This window comes from Pseudophryne corroboree, chromosome 6 (genome assembly GCF_028390025.1).
Source record: "Pseudophryne corroboree isolate aPseCor3 chromosome 6, aPseCor3.hap2, whole genome shotgun sequence".
NCBI classification, from domain to species: Eukaryota; Metazoa; Chordata; class Amphibia; order Anura; family Myobatrachidae; genus Pseudophryne; species Pseudophryne corroboree.
Window position 1 is genome coordinate 261,568,017 of NC_086449.1, and position 19,924 is coordinate 261,587,940.

Consider the following 19,924-nt stretch of genomic DNA (forward strand, 5'->3'; position numbering starts at 1 on the left):
TGTGGATTCATCAATGGAATGCTGATGCCGACTCCAAGAAAGCTATGGACGCTCTCACTTATAGAGGTAGTGTCTTGTTTGGTGACGGCCTCGCTGACCTGGTGTCTACCGCTACAGCGAGTAAGTCATCTTTTCTTCCTTATGTTCCAGCGCAACAGAAAAAGGCACCCCATTATCAGATGCAGTTCTTTCTGCCTACTAAATACAGAAAAGGAAGAGGCTCGTCCTTCCTTGCTTCAAAAGGTAGAGGGGATCAGTACTAAATGCCGCCGGCCGGAATCCCGGCGGTCGAAATACCGACGCCGGAATCCCGACCACACAATCCCGATAGGGGTGGCGAGCGGAACGCAGCCCTTTGCGGGCTCGCTTTGCTCGCCACGCTGCGGGCACGGTGCCTCGCTGAGCTCGGCACACTATTAGATTCTCCCTCTATGGGTGTCTTGGACACCCACGGAGGGAGAATATGTCGGGATTGTGGCGGTCGGGATTCCGGCGTCGGTATTTCGACCGCCGGGTTTCCGGCCGGCGGCATCTTGACCGCATCCCGGTAGAGGAAGTGGAAAAAAGGTTGCCTGCTGTGTCAGGCTCCCAGGACCAAAAGTCCTCCCCAGCCTCTGCCAAGTCCACCGCATGACGCTGGGGCTCCCCTACGGGAGTCCGTGCCGGTGGGGGCGCGTCTCCAACTCTTCAGTCAGGTCTGGTTTCACTCGGGCCTATATCCTTGGGTGTTAGATATAGTGTCCCAAGGGTACAAACTGGAGTTTCAGGAGGTCCCCCCCCCCTCCCCCCCACGATTTTTCAAATCAGCCTTGCCAGTTTCTATCCCAGAAAGGGAAGTAGTGAAGGCTGCGATACAAAAGCTGTCTCCAGAGCGTCATTGTCCCGGTACCCCCGTCCCAACGGGGAGAAGGGTTTTATTCGAGCCTCTTTGTCGTGCCAAAGCCGGACGCCTCGGTCAGACCGATCCTGATCTTAAAATCCCTCAATCTGTATTTAAAAACTTTCAAGTTCAAGATGGAATCTCTTCGAGCAGTGATCTCCAGTCTAGAAGGGGGGGATTTTATTGTGTCAGTCGACATAAAAGATGCCTACTTACGCGTCCCGATATATCCTCCACATCAAGCTTTCCTGAGATTTGCGGTGCAGGATTATCATTACCAATTTCAGACGTTGCCATTTGGGCTTTCCACGGCCCCGAGGGTCTTCACCAAAGTGATGGCGGAAATTATGGTACTCCTACGCAAGCAGGGTGTCACAATTATCCCGTACTTGGACGATCTCCTGATAAAGGCGAGATCGGAGGAGCAGCTGCTAAGAAATGTGGAACTTTCCCTGTCGATTCTGCAACATCATGGTTGGATTCTAAATTTGCCAAAGTCTCAGTTGATTTCGACAACTCGGCTGTCTTTCTTGGGCATGATCCTGGACACGGAACGGCAGAGTGTGTTTCTTCCGGCGGAAAAAGCTCTGGAAATCCAATGCATGGTCAAGGAGATTCTGAAACCGGCAAGAGTGTTGATTCATCAATGCACTTGAGTTCTAGGGAAGATGGTTGCGGCTTTCGAAGCCATTCCGTTTGGCAGGTTTCATGCCCGGGTGTTTCAGTAGGACCTGCTGGACAGATGGTCCGGGTCTCACCTACACATGCACCAGAAAATAAGTCTATCTTCCAGGACCAGAATTTCTCTCCTGTGGTGGCTGCAAAGTTCTCACCTTCTAGAGGGACGCAGGTTCGGGATCCAGGATTGGGTCCTGCTGACCACGGATGCAAGTCTCCGAGGCTGGGGAGCAGTCACACAATGACGAGGTTTCCAGGGAAAATGGTCAAACCAGGAAACTTGTCTCCACATAAACGTTCTGGAGTTAAGAGCCATTTACAACGGCTTTCGGCAAGCGGAACACCTTCTTCAAGGTCTACCTGTCCTGATTCAGTCGGACAACGTAACAGCGGTGGCGTACGTAAACCAGCAGGGCACCGGGCGTGGACAACTGGGAAGCAGACTTCCTCAGCAGGCATGATCTCCATCCAGGAGAGTGGGCTCTTCATCAAGAGGTATTTGCAGAGGTAACAAGGCATTGGGGAATCCCTCAAATAGACATGATGGCGTCTCGCCTCAACAAGAAGCTTCCGAGGTATTGTTCCAGGTCAAGGGACCCCCAGGCCAGTGCAGTGGACGCCCTGGTGACTCCGTGGGTGTTTCAGTCGGTATATGTGTTCCCTCCACTTCCTCTCATTCCAAAAGTGTTGAGGATCATAAGACGAACAAGGGCTCCGGCAGTACTCGTCGTTCCGGATACCAGGGCCTCCGTGGCCAATCTGGATCTTCAGGAATTGCTCATAGAAGATCCTTGGCCGCTTCCTCTGAGAGGACCTGTTACTGCAGGGGCCATGCGTATTTCAAGACTTACCGCGGCTGCGTTTGACGGCGTGGAGGTTTTACGCCAAATCCTAGCTCGAAAGGGTATTCCCGGGGAAGTCATCCCCACTCTCCTTAAGGCTAGAAAGGAGGTCACGGCGAAGCATTATCACTGTATTTGGAGAAAATACGTGTCGTGGTGTGAAGCCAAGAAAGCTACTACGGAGGAGTTTCAGCTGGGTCGTTTCCTCCATTTTTTGCAGGCAGGCGTGGATGCAGGCCTGAAATTGGGTTCCATCAAAGTGCAGATTTCGGCTTTATCTATTTTCTTTCAGAAAGAATTGGCCCCCCTTCCTGAAGTTCAGACTTTCGTGAAGTGAGTGCTGCATATCCATCCTCCGTTTGTGCCACCCGTGGCTCCGTGGGATCTTGACGTGGTGTTACAATTTCTTATGTCTCACTGGTTTGAACCTTTGCGAAAAGGTTGAGTTGAAATTTCTCACATGGAAAGTGGTCATGCTTTTGGCCTTGGCGTCCGCCAGACGGGTGTCGGAATTGGCGGCTTTGGCTCACAAGAGCCCATATTTGATTTTCCATGTGGATAGAGCGGAATTGAGGACTCGTCAACAATTTCTGCCGAAGGTGGTTTCTTCATTTCATATAAATCAACCTATTGTGGTGCCTGTGGCTACGGATGGCATGGTGGTACCAAAATCTCTCGTTGTCGTAAGAGCTTTGAAAATTGATGTCGCCAGAACGGCTCTTGTTAGGAAAACGGAGGCTCTGTTTGTCCTGTACGCTTCCAACAAGATTGGAAATCCTGTTTCCAAGCAGACTATTGCACGCTGGATTTGCAATACGATTCAGCACGCTCATTCTACGGCTGGATTGCCGTTCCTGAAGTCAGTGAAGGCCCATTCTACCACGAAGGTGGGCTCATCTTGGGCGGCTGCCCGAGGGGTCTCGGCACTTCAACTTTGCCGAGCAGCTACGTGGTCGGGTTCAAACACTTTTGCTAAGTTCTACAAGTTTGATACCCTGGCTGTTGAGGACCTCGTGTTTGCTCAGTCGGTGCTGCAGAGTCGTCCGCACTCTCCCGCCCGGTCTGGAGCTTTGGTATAGACCCCATGGTCCTTTTTGGAGTCCCCAGCATCCTCTAGGACGTAAGAGAAAATAGGATTTTAATACCTACCGGTAAATCCTTTTCTCCTAGTCCGTAGAGGATGCTGGGCGCCCATCCCAGTGCAGATTGTTACTTGCAGTTGTATTGTTAGTTGTTGTTTCGGTTACACAAAGGTTGTGTATCGGTTATGTTCAGCTTGTTGCTGGTTTTCGTTCATACTGTTCTCTGGTATTCCTGCTAATCCAGTTGTACGGTGTGTTTGTGGTGTGAGCTGGTATGTGTCTCACCCTTGGTTATCAAAAATCCTTTTCCTCGAAATGTCCGTCTCCCTGGGCACAGTTCCTATAACAGAGGTCTGGAGGAGGGACATAGAGGGAGGAGTCAGTTCACACCCATTCAAAGTCTTATAGTGTGCCCATGTCTCCTGCGGATACCGTCTATACCCCATGGTCCTTTTGGAGTCCCCAGCATCCTCTACGGACTAGGAGAAAAGGATTTACCGGTAGGTATTAAAATCCTATTTTTTCTCTGGGTGGAAAGGTCTCTCTACTCCCTGAGGTGTTCCATAGCTTGAAGAATAGTGGGATCTGCCAAAAGGTGAATTTGATAAAACATAAGGCATGCACCATTTTCACTGTTCCATGGAGGTACTAACTGGTGTAATTCTTCCTTTCGATGTCCATGCTTCCTCAATTGCTAAAGAAGGCCAGGGCAGAAGGATCCCATTCATTCTGATGGCTACAGGTTTATCATGGTACACCAGTACCCTGTTCCTGATGGTGAAACTATCTTGATTGCCGATGGTTAGATCTCCTAAGTTTAAGGGCCTGTTTTTCCACCAATACCCATCATGGTAATTTTTGATGGCATGGCAGTTGAGGCCATGATACGGGGGGTTGTGACCAGATCATTCAGACAACAAACAAAGGGGCCCATTTATCATTGAGTGTTAAAACTTGTTGTGAATAATGGCACTCGTTGCGTGTGATTTAAATGGCGCCCCAGCCAATCAGCTCCCAGCTGACATTTTTCAAACACATGACTGGAGCAGATTGGCCAAAGCACCATCATCCACAATAAGTTTCATCACTTTTTGATAAATAAGCCCCAAAGACAGAAGACCTGTATCTTACAAAGACTGACATGAGATTTTGGGAGATTTACAATTCTTGGTTGGGCAGGTAAGGGGCTTGTGCAGGGTGGGGAAACAAGAAGTAATGATTTAGCATGTGCTTGCGTTTGTCACAGCACCTTCTACACCCTAAGGTCTAGTTTTATGACTGGTAGCAAAACTTTTTTTAGAACTCTGCACTAGAGAACAAGGTGAGAGAGTTCCAAGAGATGATGGATCGTACAAAAGAACTGCACCGAAGGCAAATGTCTGAGAAGGACAGAGAGGTATCTGAGATGAGACACCAATTGCAGGCACAATTGGAAGAATATGAGCAATTATTGGATGTGAAGCTCGCTTTAGATATGGAAATAAATGCCTACAGGAAAATGTTGGAAGGAGAAGAGCAGAGGTGAGCCTGACCTTATTTACCAATCCTATATTGTAGTTAACTGGAATTGTGTAGATTGTAATTTTATTTGTTGTATGATGTTACACATTAATGACTTGCTCATTTGGTGGAATTTTTAATAGTTTAAAATTTTTATTATAAATTGGCATGAATCTGGAAAAGATAGTGTTGATGGGAAAGGACTGTGGGCCTACTTCAGACCTGATCGCCACCAGTTTTCCTGGAATACACTGTAACGTAGCATTCCGTATGCAGATATAGCCGCAGTCGCGCACACAATATAGGCATTCAGAATATTTTAATCGGCAGAGTCTGCTTGTGCTTCTTATTTGCATAGCAATGCGAGTAAGACGCATTTTCCCCAAAAAAAGATTCTGACGTTAGCAGAGGTGCTCGAGAACTGCAGGGCTCACTCACACTAGGCGTTTCACAGTGCATGGCATATTGAGGCTAGATATGAGACCACATCTGCAGTAGTTTGGACCACTAATCCAGTGGAAACGCTCTTCTGGAACAGCTGTTTAGAATCTCAAGGGTTATAATACTGCAAGTGAACTTCAAGGGAATCAAAAAAAATTTTTTTTGATTCGCAGCTTGGTATACACCAATGGAATGCATTGTCTGGTTGAGTGAAGTACTATAGACGTACACCACCTTTTACTTTATTTGTGGCTTCTTATGTGGTTTTACTCAATTTTTATTAAACAAACTGTTTCCTGTGCCAAATATGTTACCAAGTACAGAAACCTAAAGAAGCTTATTACGGTGGACTATTTACATTGCTTCCCTTTTGGTTAATCTATTTTCTCTTACGTCCTAGAGGATGCTGGGGACTCCGTAAGGACCATGGGGAATAGACTGGCTCCGCAGGAGACATGGGCACTAAAATAGAACTTTAGGTATGGGTGTGCACTGGCTCCTCCCTCTATGCCCCTTCTCCAGACCTCAGTTTAATACTGTGCCCAGAGGAGACTGGGTGCACTACAGGGAGCTCTCCTGAGCGTCCTGAAAAAGTATTTTGTTAGGTTTTTTTATTTTCAGGGAGACCTGCTGGCAACAGGCTCCCTGCACCGTGGGACTGAGGAGAGAGAAGCAGACCTACTTAAGTGATAGGCTCTGCTTCTTAGGCTACTGGACACCATTAGCTCCAGAGGGAGTCAGAACGCAGGTCTCCCCTTGCGGGTCGTCCCGGAGCCATGCCGCCGTCCTCCTCGCAGAGACGGAAGATAGAAGCCGGGTGAGTATAGGTAGACAGATGACTTCAAAGGCGGCAGAAGACTTCAGAGCTTCACTGAGGTAACGCTGCGCGCCATTGCTCCCTCACAGAACACACACAACGCACACTGTTGGGTACAGGGTGCACGCGGGGAGGGGGGGGGGGCAGCAATGTATACCTCTAAGACTGGCTATACATATATATACACTTTTTTGTGGTATTTACAGTGAATCCCCGCCAGTTGTTTTAAAAGAGCGGGACCGAAGCCCGCCACTGAGGGGGCGGGGCTTCTCCCTCAGCACTCACCAGTGCCATTTTCTCCACAGCACACGCTGAGAAGCTGGCTCCCTGGACTCTCCCCTGCTGATCACCGGTGACAGAGGGTTTTAAAGAAGGGGGGGGGGCACATAATTTAACGCAGTACATATATAAAGAAGCGCTGTATCTGGGTAATTTTTTCCAGGGTTATTGGCGCTGGGTGTGTGCTGGCATACTCTCTCTCTGTCTCTCCAAAGGGCCTTGTGGGGGAACTGTCTCCAGATTAGAGCTTTCCCTGAGTGTGTGGTGTGTCGGTACGTGCGTGTCGGCATGTCTGAAGCGGTAGGCTCTCCTAGGGATGAGGTGGAGCGCATGTGTGGTGTCTCCGTCGGCAACGCCGACACATGACTGGATGGATATGTGGAATATTTTAAATGCAAATGTGAATTTATTGCACAAACGTTTGGACAAAGCAGAGTCCAGGGACGGTACAGGGGGTCATGCCCTGCCTTTCCCTATGTCACAGGGGCCTTCTGGGTCTCAAAAACGCCCACTTTCTCCGGTAGTTGACACGGATTCTGAATCCAGTGTTGATTATGATGATGCGAGTTGCAGCCAAAATTGGCAAAGAGTATTCATTATATGATTATTGCTATAAAGGATGTGCTGCATATTATAGATGACCCCGCTGTACCTAATCCAAAGATCCACATGTTTAAAGAAAAGAAGCCTGAGGTTACTTTTCCACCTTCTTTTGAATTAAATGATTTATTTGAAAGTGCTTGGGAAACTCCAGACAAGAAACTGCAGATTCCCAAAAGGATTCTTATGGCGTATCCTTTCCCGATCAAGGACAGGATACGGTGGGAATCCTCCCCAAGGGTGGACAAAGCGTTGACGCGCCTTTCCAAAAAGGTGGCGCTGCCGTCTCAGGATACCGCTACCCTCAGGGATCCTGCTGATCGCAAGCAGGAAACTACCTTGAAGTCAATTTACACACATACCGGTACATTACTCAGGCCGGCAATAGCGTCGGCTTGGGTTTGTAGCGCTGTAATAGCGTGGACCGATGCCTTATCTGCTGATATGGATACGATGGATAAGGAAACTATTTTATTGACCCTGGGCCATATTAAGGATGCGGTCCTTTATATGAGAGAGGCTCAGAGGGATGTGGGCATACTGGGGTCCAGAGCGAACGCTATGGCGATTTCTGCCAGGCGAGCACTGTGGACCCGACAGTGGTCGGGTGATGCTAACTCGAAACGGCATATGGAGGTTTTGCCTTACAAGGGTGAGGAATTGTTTGGGGAAGGTCTCGCCGACCTAGTTTCCATGGCTACTGCAGGTAAATCAACCTTTTTACCTTATGTTTCCTCACAGCCTAAGAAAGCGCCACATTATCAGATGCAGTCCTTTCGGTCGCATAAATCCAAGAGCGCTCGGGGATCTTCCTTTCTTGCCAGAGGTAAGGGCAAAGGGAAAAAGCCGCCAGCTACAGCCAGTTCCCAGGAACAAAGGTCCTCCCCGGCTTCTACTAAATCCACCGCATGACGCTGGGGCTCCGCGGGAAGAGTCCGCTCCTGTGGGGGACGTCTTCGTCTTTTCAGCCAAGTCCGGGTTCACTCTCAGGTGGATCCCTGGGCAATAGACATTGTTTCCCAGGGGTACAAGCTGGAATTCGAAGAGGTGCTTTCTCGCCGTTTTTTCAAATCGGCACTGCCGACTTCTTCCCCAGAGAGGGAGGTAGTTTTGGCAGCAATTTAAAAGTTGTGCCTTCAACAAGTGGTGGTCAAAGTTCCCCTTCTGCAGCAGGGGATGGGCTATTACTCATCCCTGTTTGTGGTCCCGATACCCAACTGTTCGGTCAGACCCATTCTGAATTTAAAATCCTTAAACCTATACTTAGAGGTTCAGGTTCAAGATGTAATCGCTCAGAGCGGTCATCACAAGTCTGGAAGGGGGAGATTATATGGTGTCCCTAGACATAAAGGATGCATACCTTCATGTCCCCATATGTCCACCTCATCAGGCGTTCCTGAGATTTGTGGTGCAGGATTGTCATTACCAATTTCAGACGTTGCCGTTTGGGCTTTCCACGGCCCCGAGGATTTTTACCAAATTAATGGCAGAGATGATGGTGATCCTGCGCAAGCAGGGTGTCACAATTATCCCATACTTGGACGATCTCCTGATAAAAGCGAGATCGAGAGAACAGTTGCTGGACAGCGTATCTCTCTCCCTGAGGGTGTTGCAACAACACGGTTGGATTCTCAATCTACCGAAGTCGCAGTTAGTTCCAACGACCCGATTGCCTTTCTTAGGCATGATTCTGGACACGGAACAGAAGAGGGTCTTTCTCCCGATGGAAAAGGCCCAGGAACTTCAGAGCTTGGTCAGGGACCTGTTAAAGCCAGACAGGGTGTCGGTACATTACTGCACTCGAGTTCTGGGAAAGATGGTGGCGTCTTACGAGGCCATTCCATTCGGCAGGTTCCATGCCAGGACTTTTCAGTGGGACCTTCTGGACAAGTGGTCTGGGTCACATCTACAGATTCATCAGATGATCCGCCTGTCCCCCAGGGCCAGGGTATCTCTCTTGTGGTGGCTGTAGAGTGCTCACCTTCTAGAGGGTCGCAGGTTCGGCATTCAGGACTGGGTTCTGGTGACCACGGACGCGAGCCTCCGAGGATGGGGAGCAGTCACACAGGGAAGAAACTTCCAAGGTCTGTGGTCAAACCAGGAGACTTGTCTACATATCAACGTACTGGAATTAAGGGCCATATACAACGGCCTTCGTCAAGTGGAGACCTTACTTCGAGGTCTACCGGTTCTGATTCAGTCAGACAACATCACAGCAGTGGCTCATGTAAACCACCAAGGCGGCACAAGGAGCAGAGTGGCAATGGCAGAAGCCTCAAAGATTTTTCGATGGGCGGAGAGTCATGTAAGCGCTCTGTCAGCAGTCTTCATTCCGGGAGTGGACAACTGGGAGGCAGACTTCCTAAGCAGACACGATCTGCATCCAGGAGAGTGGGGACTGCATCAGGAAGTCTTCGCAGAGATTGCAAGTCAGTGGGGACTGCCTCAAATAGACATGATGGCTTCACGCCTCAACAAGAAACTTCCGAGATATTGCGCCAGATCAAGGGACCCTCAGGCGGTAGCAGTGGACGCCCTGGTGACACCGTGGGTGTTCCAGTCGGTCAATGCGTTTCCTCCTCTTCTTCTCATCTCAAAGATACTGAGAATCATAAGACGAAGAGGGATTCAGACAATTCTCATTGTTCCAGAGTGGCCTCGAAGGGCCTGGTATCCGGATCTGCAGGAAATGCTCACAGAAGATCCGTGGCCTCTTCCTCTCAGGGAAGACCTGTTACAACAAGGGCCCTGTCTGTTCCAGGACTTACCGCGACTGCGTTTGACGGCATGGTGGTTGAATGCAGGATCCTAGCGAAAAAGGGCATCCCGGATGAGGTCATTCCTACTCTGATAAAAGCTAGGAAGGAGGTGACTTTGAAACATTATCACCGTATCTGGAGGAAGTATGTATCTTGGGGCGAAGCCAGGACCGCTCCTCCGGAAGAATTCCATCTGGGCCGTTTTCTCTACTTCCTGCACAAAAGCCCTTATCTGATTTTTCATGTGGATAGAGCTCAGTTGCGGACTCGACCTCAGTTTTTGCCTAAGGTGGTTTCTTCTTTTCATATGAACCAACCTATTGTGGTGCCGGTGGCTACTAGGGACGTGGAGGATTCAGAGTCCCTGGATGTGGTCACGGCATTGAAAATTTATGTGGCCAGAACGGCTCGGGTTAGGAAAACAGAGGCCCTGTTTATACTGTATGCAGCCAACAAAGTTGGCTCTCCTGCGTCTAAGCAGACTATTGCTCGCTGGATCTGTAACACGATTCAGCAGGCTCATTCTACGGCTGGATTGCCGTTACCGAATTCGGTAAAGGCCCATTCCACTAGGAAGGTGGGCTCTTCTTGGGCGGCTACCCGAGGCGTCTCGGCTTTACAACTTTTGCCGAGCGGCGACTTGGTCGGGTTCAAACACTTTTTGCAAAATTCTACAAGTTTGATACCCTTGCTGATGAGGACCTAATGTTTGCTCATTCGGTGCTGCAAAGTCGTCCGCACTCTCCCGCCCGTTTTGGAGCTTTGGTATAATCCCCATGGTCCTTACGGAGTCCCCAGCATCCTCTAGGACGTAAGAGAAAATAAGATTGTAAACCTACTGGTAAATCTTTTTCTCTTAGTCCGTAGAGGATGCTGGGCGCCTGTCCCAGTGCGGACAACATCCTGCAAGACTTGTATATAGTTGTTGCTTACATAAGGGTTATGTTTTCAGTTTGGATCAGTTTTGGACTGATACTGGTTTTGTTTCATACTGTTGACTGGTTCGTGTATCCCATGTTATACGGTGTGAATGGTGTGGCTGGTATGAATCTTGCCCTTGGATTTCCAAAATCCTTTCCTCGTACGGTCAGTCTCCTCTGGGGTATCCGTTCACATGGCCGACCATGTTATGGTCGACAGTCATTAGGTCGACCACTATTGGTCGACATTGACATGGTCGACATGGACACATGGTCGACACATGAAAGGTCGACACATGAAAAGGTAGACATGAGCTTTTTAACTTTTTTTTTCTTTTGGGGAACTTTTCCATACTTTACCGTTCCAATCGTAGTCCATGTGGATCGTAAAGTGTGCCGAGCGAAGCTGTAGCGGAGCGAAGGCACCATGCCCGAAGCATGGCGAGCGAAGCGGTGCACTAATTGGGGTTCCCAGTCACTTTACGCAAAAAACGACACCAAAAAAAAACACAAAAACTCATGTCGACCTTTTCATATGTCGACCTTTCATGTGTCGACCATTTTCATGTAGCGACCATGTGTCCATGTTGACCATGTCAATGTCGACCAATAGTGGTCGACCTAATGACTGTCGACCATAACTTGGTCGACCATTCATACCGGAACCCTCCTCTGGGCACAGTTTCTCTAACTGAGGTCTGGAGGAGGGGCATAGAGGGAGGAGCCAGTGCACACCCATACCTAAAGTTCTTTTTTAGTGCTCATGTCTCCTGCGGAGCCTGTCTATTCCCCATTGTCCTTACGGAGTCCCCAGCATCCTCTACGGACTAGGAGAAAAAGATTTACCGGTAGGTTTAAAATCGTATTTTTTTTTTAATGAGTCCTGCTTCACAGCGTGTAGACAAAAACCTTTCCCCTTTTCTTTAAGTCTGTGTAGCAGAAGTTTGCAGCTCACACTAATGGTACTTGGAATCTGTTCCTGAAGGTAGGAGAACGTTATTTATAACAAGGGGTATTGGGCGTTGCAAAAGTAAACTTCGCATTGACAGTATCATAAAATCTACATTATTTGACTTATGATTATTAATGGGACAGTTGATAAAGCCCATATTTCCTTTTACACATGGTCTACATGTCCTTTTAGTGATGTATATAAGCCCACAATATGTGCTATAGAATTTATTGGTCAATGTTCGGACATCTTCGCAACACGCTGGTCTATAATTAATTTATTGTGCTGGGAAAATGCATTCAGAACAACAGTTGTCTTTGCCAAGATTACGGATTGTATTTTTTTGAATTGGTACTCTCCTTTTCCCTTTGTATACGTTGTCTTTAGGTGAACTCATTAGCTCTTTTAACTTCCAATATCTCTATGCTGATACTCAAATCTACCTTTCCTCGCCTGACCTCTCCCCTGCTCTCCTAACTCGTATCGCCAACTATCTCTCTACTATCTCTTCTTAGATGTCCCAGTGCTTTCTGAAACTTAACATGACTGAGCTGCTGATCTTCCCACCCTCCCGCACAACCACACTTCCCACAATTTCATTATCTATTGATGGCACTACTATTGCCTCTAGCCCCCAAGTGCACTGTTTTGGAGTAATCCTTGACTCCTCCCTCTCCTTCAAACCACACATTCAATACCTCTCACAAACCTGCCATTTTCATCTCCAGAAATACTTCCAGGATCAGACCCTTTCTCGACTTTCCTCACCAAACGCACTGTCCCCCCCCCCCCCCCCCTCCTCTCCTACAAGCCCTTCACTGGATTCCCTTCTTTATCAGAATCCAATTCAATCTTCTCACTCTTACAAAGACCTCACCCACTCCTCCCTTTACATCACTGACTTTATCTCCCTCTACACTCCCACCCATCCTCTTCGCTCTGCTAATGCACACAACCTCTCCTGCCTACTGATTACTTCCTCCCACTCCTACCTACAAGATTTCTCACGTGCTGTTCCCTTTCTCTGGAATTCTCTACCTCTCCCCCTTAGACTCTCAACCTCTCTACAAAACCTACAAATGGCCTCTCAAAACCCACTTCTTCATTAAACCCAGCCTAATCTCATCCTACCACTCTGTTCCTTGCTCACGGTCTACCCCATCTGTGTCATCCCTGTCTGTTGCTCCTGCTCTTTAGAATGTAAGCTCTTATGAGCAAGGCCCTCTTCCCTCATGTGCTTATCCTTCTCTTACTTAAACCATCTTCGACAGCACCAAATCACGTGTTTTTTTTATGCCACCCTGATACTTGGGTCAGTGTCATCTGCTGCTGTAGCTATATTTATAAACCCTGTACTTGTCCTATATTGTCATTAACTGTAAGTCACTGTTTTCCTGTTTTGATTATTTTGCTTATGTACTCTGTAATTGGTCTCTGTGGATCCCTTGTGGCTCCATATAAAGAATAATAATAATAATTCTGTAAGAGAAAATATGTGGGGGTGTGTGTGCGTTTTTTCAAGTAGAGAATGGTGCCAAATCTCGAACAGGGGCACGAAGGAGGAAAAATGTCACAATCGTTAATACAAAAAGTTTGTATATTTTGTTTTTATTGGCTTGCACTGTTGAATATACAGATGGGTCCATGTTTATCTTGACCTTTTAATAGGATTAACGGAGACTGGGCAGTCGGACTTAATCCGCTGCTGTATTGTTCTCTGTATTGTATTGCAGCTGAGAACAATAGATGACGGGTTTATGTTAATAAACCATGTTGTGCCTAGGCGCAGCAAACTAGCCAAGATAACCGTGGACCCATCTGTACAACATGCAAACTGATAAAATGTGCCTACGTCTGGGACTATATTATATACAGTTTGTCACTGGAATTTTCTGTAGTTTGGAGTATTTGTTTACCATACTGAGAGATATTGGGGATGGGACGTATTTTAAGCACAGAATGCATTTGTTTCATGTACACCTAGCCTCAGTGCCGTAACTAGGCATTTTAGCGCTGTGTGCAAGAAACGACAGTGGCCCCCCCCCCCCCAATGTAAGACAGGGGCAGTGCGCGCCGTAGGTGCGCGAAAAATTTATAGGGGCGTGGCTTCACGGGGAAGGGGCGTGGCCACAAAATAATAGCAATTCATACTACGGTGCACAGTAGTCTACATTATTCAAATTACGCTGCACAGTAGCGCCACTACACCAGGTAGAGCCCCTTTTATACATTACAGCAGACAGCGTCCCCCTTTGTACACATTGCGGCAGCCAGTCCCCCTTTGTACACATTGCGGCAGCCAGGCCCCCTTTGTACACATTGCGGCAGCCAGGCCCCCTTTTTGCACATTGCGGCAGCCAGGCCCCCTTTTTGCACATTGCGGCAGCCAGGCCCCCTTTTTACACATTGCGGCAGCCAGTCCCCCTTTTTACACATTGCGGCAGCCAGGCCCCCTTTTTACACATTGCGGCAGCCAGGCCCCCTTTTTACACATTGCGGCAGCCAGGCCCCCTTTTTACACATTGCGGCAGCCAGGACCCCTTTTTACACATTGCGGCAATCATGCCCCCTTTTTACACATTGCGGCAATCATGCCCCCTTTTTACAGCCAGTCCCCCTTTTTACACATTGCGGCAGCCATCCCCCTTGTCAAAGTCAGAAAAATATCTCTATGCACACTGCCATATTTGCACCTCACACAGGTCTGCGCTGCGCATGCGTGCGCTCTCACGTGCGTGCGCATACTCGCTGTTGCTGGCACCCGCGGGCGCGCGGTATGTGCATTTACGGTAGAGTTCATGTGTTCGTAGCGTGCGACTCAATCATTACATATTTTCACTTTATAATGTATTTTGTAGATCATGGTCCCTTTGATAGATTCTGAAAGTTTGGTTAATATAGAATGTTCATGTACGGAGAAATCCCTCTTTGTTTGATACGAAGGGTCAGACGGGAGTAATACAGTGGTGTTTAGTATCCATCGGAAGAGTATTTAATTAGCAATATTCCGGTGTTGGTTTGGAGCGGATTAATCGCTCGTGCGAATAGTTATGGACATAAGAAGTTTATGTCCATTTACTATTATTTGCACTTACTTAGCCATGCGGCGGGAAACCTAGTATCCCACCCACCTGAGCAGTTGGAAATAGATACAGCCCACCTGTATGAATCAACCTATGACCTTTTGTTATAATGCGAAGACGAATTCCTGTGTCCAATGAACAATAAGAATGTAGGGACCATTGTACTGTATTGTGTGTAGTGTATATAAGGTCAGCCAGCCTGAACAGGGACCAGACTCTCTCCACAAAGGGTTATCATATTGACAAACTTGGGGTCTGGTACCAGGCTGCGCTGCGATCGTTCCCAGTGTGTGTATGTAAGTAATTCTCTGTAATCACTGCTCTTTGTTTGTATTTGCCACATTCTCTCTCTCTTTCGGTTTAGTTTAAGATTGTAACGTTATTGTATATTTCTATCTAGATATTCTGTTAGATTTATATGTTAGTTTGTAGCGTATGACTTGTGAATTGTTTCCCCTTTTTGAAATAATTTAAGACTCTTGTTGGTAAAAGGTTTTGGACCCTTAACACGGTAGTGTGTATTCATTATATTGCAAGGGGTAATAAGAGCGTCTCAATCGCTTAAACAGCTTTAGTATTAACAAGGTTAAACAGCGTTATATCGCTACATTGGTTCTAGTACAAGGTTTACAGCATAAGAATATCTTTTCTGTGTTACATACAAGGTTTAATGATTGTTATCTTGTGAGCGTATGCGCCGCTCGTGATCTCCTCGTGGTCTCGAGCGTCCGCTACGCTGATAGCGTAGCATTACGGTATTCGCTCAACTATTGTGTGCCCGATACCAACAGCGTATTCTCGCGAGCGTTTGTGTCGCTCGAGCGGCTCGCTCCCGATACAGCGTCCGCTACGCTAAGAGCGTACCCTTACGGTACTACATACTCCAATAGCGTACAAAGCCTCTTAACCTCTTAGAGTGTTTAATAAGGTAATCAAATCGACATTCTCACCCTTTTTACACATTGCGGCAGCCATCCCCCTTTTTACACATTGCGGCAGACGGTGACCCCCTGAGAGAGAGAGAGAGATATACTTACCATCTCCCTGCTGGCAGTCAGGCTCCTCGTGCAGCTCCCTCGGTGCAGGCAGTGAGGTGAGAAGGAGGAGGAGGGAGGGGGACTGGAGCCGCAGCAGCGCTATGTCATTGGTAGTAAGCGCCGCTGCAGCATCCCCCTCTCCTTCCGTATTGGCTGCCCGGCGCTGCTGTGGATGCTGGGATGGAGGAACCGCATCCCAGCATCCACAGCAGCGCCGGGCAGCCAATACAGAAGGAGAGGGGGATGCTGCAGCGGCGCTTACTACCAATGACATAGCGCTGCTGCGGCTCCCTGCTCCCCCTCCCTCCTCCTCCTTATCCGCTGCCTGGCGCTGGTCCTCTTCTCCCTCCACAGCGCGGCGCACGGCGCACACAGCGAGGCGGCATGTAATGAGTCAATTTGACTCATTACATGCCGCTGGCCGTGCGCCCTCAGGGCAACTGCGCTGTGTGCCAAGCCCACTTGGCACACACGTAGTTACGGCCCTGCCTAGCCTGAAGGTCATTTTATACCTGTGTTTTATTTTTTGCATGAGAATAATTTGTGCACATTGAACCATCAGAAAGCAAAGATGTCACTAGCTCAGTTGCACTTAAAAGATTTTGGATATGGGAGACCTATCCTGTACGCTGTTGCTTTTCCTTTTAAACCTCAGTATAGCAGATTGTGTCCCCCTCATTAAGGGGTATTTTCAATTAAAGTCGGATCCATTCCGACATGTATTTGTCGGAATGGATCCGACAACCCATATTCAATCCCATCTTAATTTGACTTTTTCAAGTCGAGTTTAGATGGGACGCAGAGGAGGAGAAGGGGGATGAACCGCGGGGGTACAGCCGGCGGGCATACAGGGAAGATCAGCGCTACAGTAGCGCTGCAGCAGGATGTCACTCAGCTGCCCGACCTCACGGCAGCTTCCACCGCTGGAGCCGTGTGGAAGCTGCTGTGAGGTCAGGCGGCTGAGTGACATCCAGCTGCAGCGCTACTGTAGCACTGATATCCCTGTATGCCCGCCGGCTGTCCACCCGTCTCCCTGTGGCTCAAAACCCCCCTCGCCTCCTCTGGGTCCACATCTCAGTCCGACACCATTTTGATGTCGGACTGAGATGGTCGAAAAGGGGGCCAAAACCTGTCTGTTTTGGCTCCGTTTTCGACACAAGTACGTGGATCAGCAGCTATTCCGCCGATCCATGTGCTTTTCGACAAGTCAAATTCATCGACTTGTCCAAAAATTTAGGGAAATATTGAATAGGTCGAATCAGGATTCGACCTTAAAAAGTCGAAAACTGCCGTCTTTTCGACAGACTGCAGTTTTCAACTTCAATTGAATATACGCCTAAGTCTTTGTTTCCATCAGTCCCTGCAATATGACAGTACATGTGGTGGCTGGGAGTACAGTCACTTGTACCAGTCACAATCTTACCAGTGTGGTGATATCCACAGACATCTTCTATACTAATGGCACTGCTGGCTCGGGTGTATGGTGCGCAAGCATGTTAGGCCTTATTGATGGGGCTGTGACCTGAATGGCCTTTACAAGCTTACAGTGCCCATCCAGCTGAGCAGTCTATTATGGCCATTATGCGCCTGCTCACAGGATTACTAAGCTCTCTATCTAATATGGGGGATATTATTCTTTGGAGCTAGTACAGAAAGCCTGCCAAAAAATATTGTGCTTGAGTTCATTTTGCCACTTGCAAATAAAATGACTGTCTGTTCATCCAGAAAGTACTGCCTTCCAGGAATATAGTGGTCCTTTGTAATCTTTTGAGATGTATGTGAAACTTGTAGCTTTCCCTAATCGATTTATGACCTTTTACATTCTATGTCATCATGAAGCTTGGCTGAAACAATATTGATCAGAAACGTCTATATGTTACGTTTTATTGTAGTCTGTATAATGTATTGCTCATTGTTTCTCCCCCCTTACATCCAGTCCCTTTCCCAATACTGCTGTATCCACCTCCTTAATATTTCCAAGATCATTCATTGTTAGAAGTCCATGATAACCTCGGCAATTCACTTCAACCAATTACACTGTACAATATCGTTATCTAGGCTAAAGCTGTCGCCTAGTCCTGCTCAAAGAACAACAAGAGTTTCTCGGACAAGCTCAAGTCAAAGAAGCCGTGTAGAGCGGGGAAAGAAGAGAAAGTTAGAGGAAACTGAGAGTGAAGTGAGCCGACCGGGGTATAAGATCATTCAGGAGGCCTCCTCTGTAGGACCAGTATCTATAGAAGAAATAGACCCGGAAGGGAAGTACTTACGGCTTGTGAACAATTCAGAGGAGGTATTGCTTTATGATTTGTCCTATGATGTGTAACTTATCTGCATTGGTTACTTTCTAAATGTGTAGCATAAACCGCTGAATGATTTTCGAACATGAAAACTTTGACCTTTATGAAATGATTGCATTGGATGTTTTGCTCTTGTAGCTTTATGTGCTGTTATGGAACAGGGACTGAGCCCTTGTTGTTGACTTTATACTTCTACAGTATACGAGAATGTTGGAGCATCTGTTAAGCCGGGTACACAATGGGCGACCTCCGCTAGTTAGAAATCAGCGCTATATCGCTGATTGCTAATTAGGGGAGATCACTCCCCGAACATGCAGCTCAAAGATATTAACATTGTTCTACATGTTCGGGAGATGGATGAACGACCCGCCGGTGTGCGCATCATTCATCCATGCACACTGGATAACATGAACGAGATATCGATCATATCGTGTCGTTAATATCAGTTATTCATACAGTATCTGCCTGTGTGTATGTGGCTTTAGGCATTGTATAACAAGCTAAAAACCAATAAACCCTAGCGCTTTAAAAGCCACCAATTCTGTTTGATTATCATACAATTTATTAATAATTAGAAGTAATTGCAATGCAGCTCCCAATACGGCAGTACTGTAAATGCCAAAAACCTAGTACCTTTTTTTTTTTTTTTTTTTTAGTTACATTTATATGCATGACACAGTCTTGTTATACAGGCGGTAATAAAATATAATTTGTTGCTTAACACAGGATCAACACCTAAATGGCTGGACTATTAGAAGACAGCATGGAAGCCTGCCGGAAATTGGTTATAAGCTCCCTTGCCGCTATACCCTGAAAGCTGGACAGCATGTTACTGTAAGTAATGCATTCAGTAATACCCCTTTCACACTGCACAAATAACCCGGTATCGACGCGGCAATATGCCGGGTCGACACGGGGCGGTGTGAAAGGGCGATGGTCGAAATCCCAGGTCACCTGACCTAGACACCCTGTCGACCTAGTTACTGTCGACCAATAGTGGTCGACCTAGACATTGTCAACCTAGTTACTGTCGACTTAGAGACCGGATCCCATAAGGGGTGTGGTATTGAAGGTCGACAGTAACTAGGTCGACCACTATTGGTTGACAGGTCAAAAGGTCGACATGAGTTTTTTATGGGGTTTTTTGTGTCTTTTTCTTCGTAGAGTGACCGGGAACCCCAATTAGTGCACCGTGTCCCCTTGCATGGCTCGCGAGCTTTGCTCGCCATGCTTCGGGCAAGGTGCCTCGCTTCGCTCGGCACAGATTACCGTTCCAATCGTAGTCCACGAAGAAAAAAATTGTGAAAAACTTGTCGACCTTTTGACCTGTCGACCTAAACCATGTCGACCTTTTGACCTGTCGACCTAGTTACTGTCGACCAATAGTGGTCGACCTAGTTACTGTCGACTTAGAGACCGGATCCCATAAGGGAAAAGCCTCAATCCAGAGTGAGTTTTATCCTGGTTTAATTCATTAGTTTTCCGTTCTCCACTTTTACATTGTGCCTTTTTAAAATCTGTTTTACCTGTTGGTTTAGAAATTTGAGCATTAAAATATTAATCAGTGTAAATTGACCTATTTCTTTGTATTTGTATGTGTATATATAATGTGTGTGTGTATGTATGTATGTATGTATGTATGTGTGTATGTGTGTGTATATATGTATATAGTGTCAGGTGACTAGTGTACCTTTTAAAAGCCATGCAGTTCATGGCAGGTACACCTTACACCAAGTGGGCATATTTGCAGTTATATT

At 47.4% G+C, this 19,924-nt stretch overlaps 1 protein-coding gene across 3 annotated transcripts in view; it reads left to right on the top strand.

Annotated features, from left to right (window-relative positions):
- Nucleotides 1-19,924, top strand: part of LOC134931984 (lamin-L(III)-like) — a 123,348-nt gene that overhangs the window by 61,758 nt on the left and 41,666 nt on the right. For all 3 annotated transcript variants that reach the window (XM_063925948.1, XM_063925949.1, XM_063925947.1), the window contains exons 6-8: nt 4,783-5,003; nt 17,929-18,160; nt 18,894-19,001. In XM_063925948.1, the coding sequence (XP_063782018.1) occupies nt 4,783-5,003; nt 17,929-18,160; nt 18,894-19,001 (561 nt within the window). The remainder of the gene's footprint in view (nt 1-4,782; nt 5,004-17,928; nt 18,161-18,893; nt 19,002-19,924) is intronic.